The sequence below is a fragment of the Musca domestica genome, unplaced genomic scaffold (genome assembly GCF_030504385.1).
Source record: "Musca domestica strain aabys unplaced genomic scaffold, Musca_domestica.polishedcontigs.V.1.1 107, whole genome shotgun sequence".
Classification (NCBI taxonomy): Eukaryota; Metazoa; Arthropoda; class Insecta; order Diptera; family Muscidae; genus Musca; species Musca domestica.
Window position 1 is genome coordinate 1,483,091 of NW_026712125.1, and position 8,828 is coordinate 1,491,918.

The following is an 8,828-nucleotide window of genomic DNA, read 5'->3' on the forward strand; positions in this document are numbered from 1 at the left end:
ACGATATTCAAGGAAATATATCAAATACAGCTGAGAAATATCTTTGCCAAATTGTATCGAGATCGGTTCAGATTTGGATATGGCTCCGATTTTAAATTATTTATGCACCAAATGGGCAAGAAACAAATGCTTCGGCATATTGAGTCCTTTGAACTTTAAATTATAATTATAATCATAGCTTGTATGATTGAATTCTCCCATAAAAACTTTTAATTGTTATGTGGAGCTCTACTAAATTAGCAAAGTGGTGTAGGGTATCATAAAGTCGGCCCCGTCCGACTTTAAGACTTTCTTTACTGGTTTTAAATATTTTTTTACACACTCGTCATCTTTCCCAGGTTTGTTTTCTTTTTTGTCGCACGAAAAACACTTTTCCCTTATCAATTAAATAAATATTACAACAAAATGTGTAGTATTGCTTTCCTATTTTTTTTATTTATGTGTGTAAAATTAATCGAACAATTAATCAATCAATCAAATAATCGTGACGTATAAAAAATTCTCGAAATAGCTTCTCATTATGGTCAAGGTTTGTAGATTAAAATTTTCTCGCAATTCGCTCAGATATGATCGCAAGTCTGGAGGGCTTCATTGAATGCCGTACCGGGGGCACATAACATTGCCATTTCACATTCACATTGACAGACAATGTAACCCTTGGTATCGGGATTGGCAAACAGGGTGCCATCCGGTTGGCCGGTACAACGTCCGCCATGAGAGCAGGTAGTTCCGGAGGGTCCAGTCCAGGGGGCGTCACCGCCTCCATTTCCGCTACCGTTACCGCTGCCATTGCCGCCACCATTGCCGCCACCATTTCCGCTACCGTTACCGCTGCCATTGCCATTGCCATTGCCGCCACCATTACCACTGCCGTCACCACCGCAGTTTCCATTCACTTCGCAATCGATGTGATCACATGTTTCCAGTTCCTCATTGAAGGCGGTTCCCGGAGCACAGGGCATGGCATATTCACATCCATATACACATACAATGTAGCCAGATGAATTGGGATCTGTTAACATAGTGCCGTCAGGTTTTCCTTGGCATCGACCAGAATCCGAGCAAGTAGGGGCTGGGGATGGCGAAGGAGATGGTGATGGGGAAGGTGAGGGCGTCGGAGAATCACCTCCATTACCACCTTCACATTTCTGTAAATCAGCATTAAAAACTGTTCCGGATGGGCATTTTTCGGGTACTTCGCATTCATTTATACATTGAATGTAACTGTTGGAGTTGGCTCCTGGAAGCAGGTAACCATTGGGTTTTCCCTGGCAGAGACCACTATCGTTGGCAGAACATGCTGGACCAGGTGATGGGCCGGGCGTTGGGGAAGGCGAGGGAGATGGCCCAGGTGTAGGTGAGGGCGTTGGAGATGGCCCAGGTGTAGGTGAGGGCGTTGGAGATGGCCCAGGTGTAGGTGAGGGCGATGGAGTTGGTCCAGGAGAAGGCGAGGGTGAGGGAGATGGCCCAGGTGTAGGTGAGGGTGAGGGAGATGGTCCAGGAGAAGGCGATGGACTGCAGTTTCCATTGTCATTGCACGCAATGTGATCGCACACTTGCAAGGCCTCATTAAAGGCCGTTCCTGGGGCACATGGCATGGCATATTCACATCCATGGACACACACAATGTAACCCATCGAATTGGGGTCGGCGAGCAGAGTTCCTTCTGGCTTTCCAAAGCACATACCAGGATCAATGCAAGCGGGGCTAGGAGAACCTCCTCCACTGCAGCTGCCATTGCCAGAGCATTCCGTTTGGTCGCAAATCTTCAAGGCCTCATTGTACGTTGTTCCAGCGGGGCAGGACATTGGAATTTCACAGCCATTTTGGCATTGTATGTAACCAGTCGTGTTGGGATCCTTGAGAAGGGTACCATCGGGCTTTCCGGAACATAGGCCTGTGTCGGAAGCAGAACAGCTTGGACCGGGGGAAGGCGAGGGAGATGGGCCTGGAGAAGGTGAAGGCGTTGGTCCTGGGGAAGGTGAAGGCGATGGTCCTGGAGCAGGTGAAGGCGTTGGTCCTGGAGCAGGTGAAGGCGTTGGTCCTGGAGCAGGTGAAGGCGTTGGTCCTGGAGAAGGTGAAGGCGTTGGTCCTGGAGAAGGTGAAGGCGATGGTCCTGGAGCAGGTGAAGGCGTTGGTCCTGGAGAAGGTGAAGGCGTTGGTCCTGGAGAAGGTGAAGGCGTTGGTCCTGGAGAAGGTGAAGGCGATGGTCCTGGAGCAGGTGAAGGCGTTGGTCCTGGAGAAGGTGAAGGCGATGGTCCTGGAGCAGGTGAAGGCGATGGATTGCAATTTCCATTGCCATCGCATGCAATGTGATCGCACACTTGCAAGGCCTCATTAAAGGCCGTTCCTGGAGCACATGGCATGGCATATTCGCATCCATGGACACAAACAATGTAACCCATCGAATTGGGGTCGGCGAGCAGGGTTCCTTCAGGCTTTCCAGCACACATACCAGGATCAATGCAAGCGGGGCTGGGAGAACCTCCTCCACTGCAGCTGCCATTGCCAGAGCATTCTGTTTGGTCGCAAATCTTCAAGGCCTCATTGTAGGTTGTTCCAGCGGGGCAGGACATTGGAATTTCACAGCCATTTTGGCATTGTATGTAACCAGTCGTGTTGGGATCCTTGAGAAGGGTACCATCGGGCTTTCCGGAACATAGGCCTGTGTCGGAAGCAGAACAGCTTGGGCCGGGGGAAGGCGAGGGAGATGGGCCAGGAGAAGGTGACGGTGAGGGCGTCGGTGAGGGGGTGGGAGAACCACCACCACTACCTTCTTCACATTTCTGTAAATCAGCATTAAAATATGTTCCGGGTGGGCATTTCTCGGGTACTTCGCATTCATTTATACATTGAATGTAACTGTTTGAGTTGGCTCCTGGAAGCAGATAACCATTGGGTTTTCCCTGGCAGAGACCACTATCGTTGTCAGAACATTCTGGACCAGGTGATGGGCCTGGCGATGGGGAAGGTGATGGTGAGCCCTCGCCGCAGCAACATTGAGTTTGCTCATTGAAGGCGGTTCCAGGTGGACAAGTCATTCGGTTTTCACAACCATTTTCACATTTTATGAAGCCATTAGAATCGGTATCTTTGAGCAGGGTTCCGTTGGGTTTTCCCACACATAAACCAGTGTCAATGCTGGAGCATGATGGTCCAGGAGAAGGCGATGGCGAAGGAGATGGTCCTGGAGCAGGTGAAGGCGTTGGTCCTGGAGCAGGAGTAGGCGTTGGTCCTGGAGCAGGAGTAGGCGTTGGTCCTGGAGAAGGTGAAGGCGTTGGTCCTGGAGAAGGTGAAGGCGTTGGTCCTGGAGCAGGAGTAGGCGTTGGTCCTGGAGAAGGCGATGGTCCTGGAGCAGGAGTAGGCGTTGGTCCTGGAGAAGGTGAAGGCGATGGTCCTGGAGCAGGAGTAGGCGTTGGTCCTGGAGAAGGTGAAGGCGATGGTCCTGGAGCAGGTGAAGGCGTTGGTCCTGGAGAAGGTGAAGGCGTTGGTCCTGGAGCAGGAGTAGGCGTTGGTCCTGGAGAAGGCGATGGTCCTGGAGCAGGTGAAGGCGTTGGTCCTGGAGCAGGAGTAGGCGTTGGTCCTGGAGCAGGTGAAGGCGTTGGTTCTGGAGAAGGTGAAGGCGATGGTCCTGGAGCAGGTGTAGGCGTTGGTCCTGGAGAAGGTGAAGGCGTTGGTCCTGGGGAAGGTGAAGGCGATGGTCCTGGAGCAGGTGAAGGCGTTGGTCCTGGAGAAGGTGAAGGCGATGGACTGCAGTTTCCATTGCCACCGCACGCAATGTGATCGCACACTTGCAAGGCCTCATTAAAGGCCGTTCCTGGGGCACATGGCATGGCATATTCGCATCCATGGACACAAACAATGTAACCCATCGAATTGGGGTCAGCGAGCAGGGTTCCTGCAGGTTTTCCAGCGCACATACCAGGATCAATGCAAGCGGGGCTGGGAGAACCTCCTCCACTGCAGCTGCCATTGCCAGAGCATTCCGTTTGGTCGCAAATCTTCAAGGCCTCATTGTAGGTTGTTCCAGCGGGGCAGGACATTGGAATTTCACAGCCATTTTGGCATTGTATGTAACCAGTCGTGTTGGGATCCTTGAGAAGGGTACCATCGGGCTTTCCGGAACATAGGCCTGTGTCGGAAGAAGAACAGCTTGGGCCGGGGGAAGGCGAGGGAGATGGGCCAGGAGAAGGTGAGGGTGAGGGTGAGGGCGTCGGTGAGGGGGTCGGAGAACCACCTCCACTACCTTCTTCACATTTCTGTAAATCAGCATTAAAATCTGTTCCGGATGGGCATTTTTCGGGTACTTCGCATTCATTTATACATTGAATGTAACTGTTGGAGTTGGCTCCTGGAAGCAAGTAACCATTGGGTTTTCCTTGGCAGAGTCCACTATCGTTGTCAGAACATTCAGGGCCCGGTGATGGGGAAGGCGAGGGAGATGGCCCAGGTGTAGGTGAGGGCGTTGGAGATGGCCCAGGTGTAGGTGATGGCGATGGAGTTGGCCCTGGAGAAGGCGAGGGTGAGGGAGATGGTCCAGGAGAAGGCGATGGACTGCAATTTCCATTGCCATCGCAGTCAATGTAATCGCACACTTGCAAGGCCTCATTAAAGGCCGTTCCTGGGGCACATGGCATTACAATTTCACATTCACACTGACACACAATATAACCATTCGAATTGGGTGCAGCAAACAAGGTACCGTCGGGCATACCATCACATTGCCCATTATTAAGGCATGTCGTACCCGACGGACCTGTCGATGCTGGCAATAATTTTGCAGCTGCATTTTTCACACCCAGCGGCACACAATCGGCATTTTCTTTGAAATCACAAATCTTTAGGTCATTATTGAAATGCAGACCGTTGGGACAGGACATTATGTATTCAATGGCACCACCGCTGCACACTAGAAATTGACTGCAATCCAGGGGATCCGGTACAATGGTGCCATCCGGTTCCGTATGACAAATATCTACGGCCTCCAAGAGGCCCACACTTAGGCCCACAAGGAGCCATGATAAAATAACTGCAGGGAGGGAAGAAAGGAGGCAGGGCCGTGCGGTTGGTTAGTTAGTTAGTTGTTCTGAGGTGGTAACAGCTTGTTGTAAAAACGCCCTTACCTTTTTCTCTCATAACTCGCGAAAATTTATCTGAAGCTTTGCTCCAAAAATCCGGTTTCTTTTGGAGTTCTGCTCCTCTTCAACGTTCACTTCGCAAAAGACAAATATTCACTAGTTACGCCATTTGATTAAAACACTTCTTATATTCCTTAAACACGAGCCTTATCGTCAGTCAATTGTCTAACAATTGACAATTGATAATGATTTTTGTGGGGGAACAACGAAAAATCGAAAATAGCAGCAGCAGCACCACCAACAACAACATCAACAGCAATTGGGGAAAAAAAATCGCAAACGCTGTGTTCATCTACACAACACCGCCACCGGCTATTATCATTTAATGAGGTGCGAAGTATTCAACCCTTATCTGGGTTCTGTCACCGATTTTGGCCTAAACACTCAGGCATGTGTGGAGGTACACACGTACGTATGTATGCATACTGTTGAGATGATATTCTGCCGATGTTAGCTTTTATCTCTGGAAATTGAGAATGAGGAGGCATGTTTCCTACGGAAGTAGCTAGTTACAGGCCTAGCACCCCACCAAAGCGGAAGCAGGAAAACTAATTATTTATAGGAGTATGGCCTTTAGTATGGCTTAAGAGCAACAAATGCTTTTTGTATCTCATTCTCTCAAGAGAGAGAGAGCGAGAATGTCAGTCAAATCTCTCATACTTCAAATGTGGAACTTTTCAGAATTTGTGAAAGTAAAAAGTGAAACGTATGTGTCGCTTTTTTTCCGATACTAAAACTATTGAATTTTAATTGATTATATATTGTCTTATCTGGCAATTCGTAGAAAAAAAATTCAAAAACTGCAGATTTGTTGAAGGTCTTTTAAAAAATGAAAAAGAAAATAAAATAAAATAAAATAAAACGTTTAAAAGGGTTCAAAGGTTTTCTATTCCTAGACCAAAGGAGAGCTAAACAAGTAAATAAGTATCAGCCGGACTTGCCCGACAGATGTATATCCTCAGACAATGTTCGATTATTATACCCTCCACCATATTATGGAGGGTATATTAATTTTGTCATTCCGTTTGTAACTCCTCGAAATACTCACGTCAGACCCAACAGTGTATATATTCTTGATCAGCGTAAAATTCTAAGACGATTTAGCCATGTCCGTCTCTCTGTCTGTCTGTGTGTCTGTCTGTCTGTCTGTTGTAATCACGCTATCTTTCGAACAAATTGAGATAGAAGGCTAAAATTTTGCACACGTGTATATTTTGCCAGTAGGCAGTTAAGTTCGTAAATGGGCCATGTAGGTCCAAGTTATCATATAGCCCCCATATAACGGTACCTCCCGATATTCGGTATTTTGATAATTTTAGCGACATTATTCATCGGAATTGTTTCAAATTTGGCATTTGAAGTTCGTAATCGATATTACAGCCTAAGACAGAAAATTATCTGTGCAGCTCCACGTCTTCGTGTAGCCCTCATATAACGGTACCCCCCGATATTCGGTATTTTGGTGATTTTAGCGACATTATTTACCGAAATCGTTTCAAATTTGGTATTTGAAGTTCGTAATGGATACTTCACCCTAAGTCAAAAAATGAGCCATGTAGCTCCACGTCTTCATATAGCCCCCATATAACGGTACCCCCTATATTCGGTATTTTGATGATTTTAGCTACATTATAAACAGATTTTTCTTCAAGTTTCGCATTTAAATATTGTAATAACTTATGACAAAAGTTACCTATGCAGGTCTTCGTCGTCGTATAAGCATTCGGTACTTTTAAGATTTTAACACAATTTTTAACGGATTTTATTTATTTATTTATTTATTTTTTTTTTTTTTTTGGAAATTACCAAATTTTGTATCAAATGGTGGGGGTATTAAAAGTTCGGCCCGGCCGAACTTACAGCTCTTTTTCTTGTTTAAATATATTTTGACTTCTGTTACAAAGACCCTATATGAAGTAGGGTCCGAAGGAATGGGTCAATGTTATCTATTTCGCATCGGACCAAAATAAATTTGATTTAAATAAAGCCACGTGCCAGGTTTGGACTATTTCAACTACTTCATTCACTTTGTATGAGAGACATTATAATTTTTAGAAAATTTAAGGTACCAGATATAGGGTGAAATGAAACAAGTAAAAAAACATTAAGTTCGGCCGAGCCAAACTTTAATACCCTCCATTATAGGGCAAAGGAAACATTAGAGCCCATTATGACCTACAAATACCAACTTTCAGATAAATTCGTGAAAAAATCTGGCAAAAACCATTAAAATGCCGAAAATCGGGAGGTGCCGTTGTATGGGGGCTGTAACAAATCGTAGACCCATATATGCAATGTTTCGCCACCGGAGCTGGAAGCCATTATGACCAACAAATACCAATTTTCAGACAAATCCGTGAGAAAAATGTGGCAAAAACCATCACAATACCGAATATCGGGAGGTACCTTTATATGGGCGCTATACCAAATCGTGGACCCATACATGCAATGTTTCGCCACCGGAGCTGGAATCCATTATGACCAACAAATACCAATTTTTAGACAAATCCGTGAAAAAATGTGGCAAAAATAATCAAAATACCGAATATCGGGAGGTACCGTTGTATGGGGGCTATACCAAAGCGTGGACCTATACATGCAATGTTTTGCCACACGAACTGGGGCCCGTTATGACCTACAAATACCAACTTTCAGACAAATCCGTGAAAAAAATGTGGCATAAATCATTAAAATACCGAATATTGGGAGGTACCGTTATATGGGGACTATACCAAAACGTGGACCGATATATCTCATTTTCAATACCAACCATCCTAGACACAACGCAAATTGATCTGCTAAATTTTGGCACTCTACGTCAAATAATGTAGGCTGTATCGTAATTTCAACAGACAGACAGAGGAAAGATAGATAGGCGGACAGACAGGCAGACAGAGGGACATCGTTAAATCGACTTAGAATTTTATGCTGATTATGAACATATATATACTTTATGGGGTCTACGATGAATATTTAAGGATGTTACAAACGGAATGACAAAGTTAATATACCCTCCTTTCCAAGGTGGAGGGTATAAAAACTGCAACCAACTTCAGACTACTGTCATTTCTAAGCCACTCCTCCGACAGCTATTAAAATTATTCCAGTGACAGCTCATTATATTGTTTACAAGTGTACAAAAGCATTTTGGTGAGAATTTTCCAGAAAAAAAGTTATTCGTGTTCGGAATTCAACAGTGATAGTGTGATTTCTTTATATTTGGCTGGAAAACCACAAGTGTCTATCGTTAGAGCACTCCAGCACTTAAATGTGAATAAATCGTTTGTGTCTCGTACCCGTATCGCTCGTTACCGTGATACTGTTAGCGTAGCCCGACGTCAAGGAAGTGGACGGAAGAAAACAGCAACATCAGCTGAAATGGTTCGAAAAGTAAAGAAGCGACTTGAAACCCTCTTCGCAGTGGCCGAAAAAGCGGCTCGTGAGCTGAACATATCGCAATATGCCATTCGGCAAATATTTGAAAAATGAGCTCGGGGTAAAGCCATTGAAATTCCAAAAAGTGCAAGAACTTACATCGCAACAGACAGAAAATAGACTCAAAAGAGCTAAAGAGTTGCTTCGCTTGGCCGAAAGTGGTGAACTGTCGAATTTGGTTTTCTCCAATCTCTGATGAGAAAACATTCGTTGTCCAGCAGTTTGTAAACAAACAAAATGATCGTGTTTACTTGC

The 8,828-nt window shown here is 45.7% G+C and overlaps 1 protein-coding gene across 1 annotated transcript; it reads right to left on the reverse strand.

The window, feature by feature from the left end:
• Positions 1 to 408: 408 nt before the first annotated feature.
• On the reverse strand, positions 409 to 5,279 carry LOC101895259 (cell surface glycoprotein 1). Its single transcript, XM_005185698.4, has 2 exons — positions 5,124 to 5,279; positions 409 to 5,029 (listed from the first exon to the last, which is right to left on the reverse strand). The coding sequence occupies exons 1-2, from the start codon at positions 5,134 to 5,136 to the stop codon at positions 561 to 563; spliced, it is 4,482 nt and encodes a 1,493-aa protein (XP_005185755.2). The 5' UTR covers positions 5,137 to 5,279; the 3' UTR covers positions 409 to 560.
• Between the last annotated feature and the right edge of the window lie 3,549 nt (positions 5,280 to 8,828).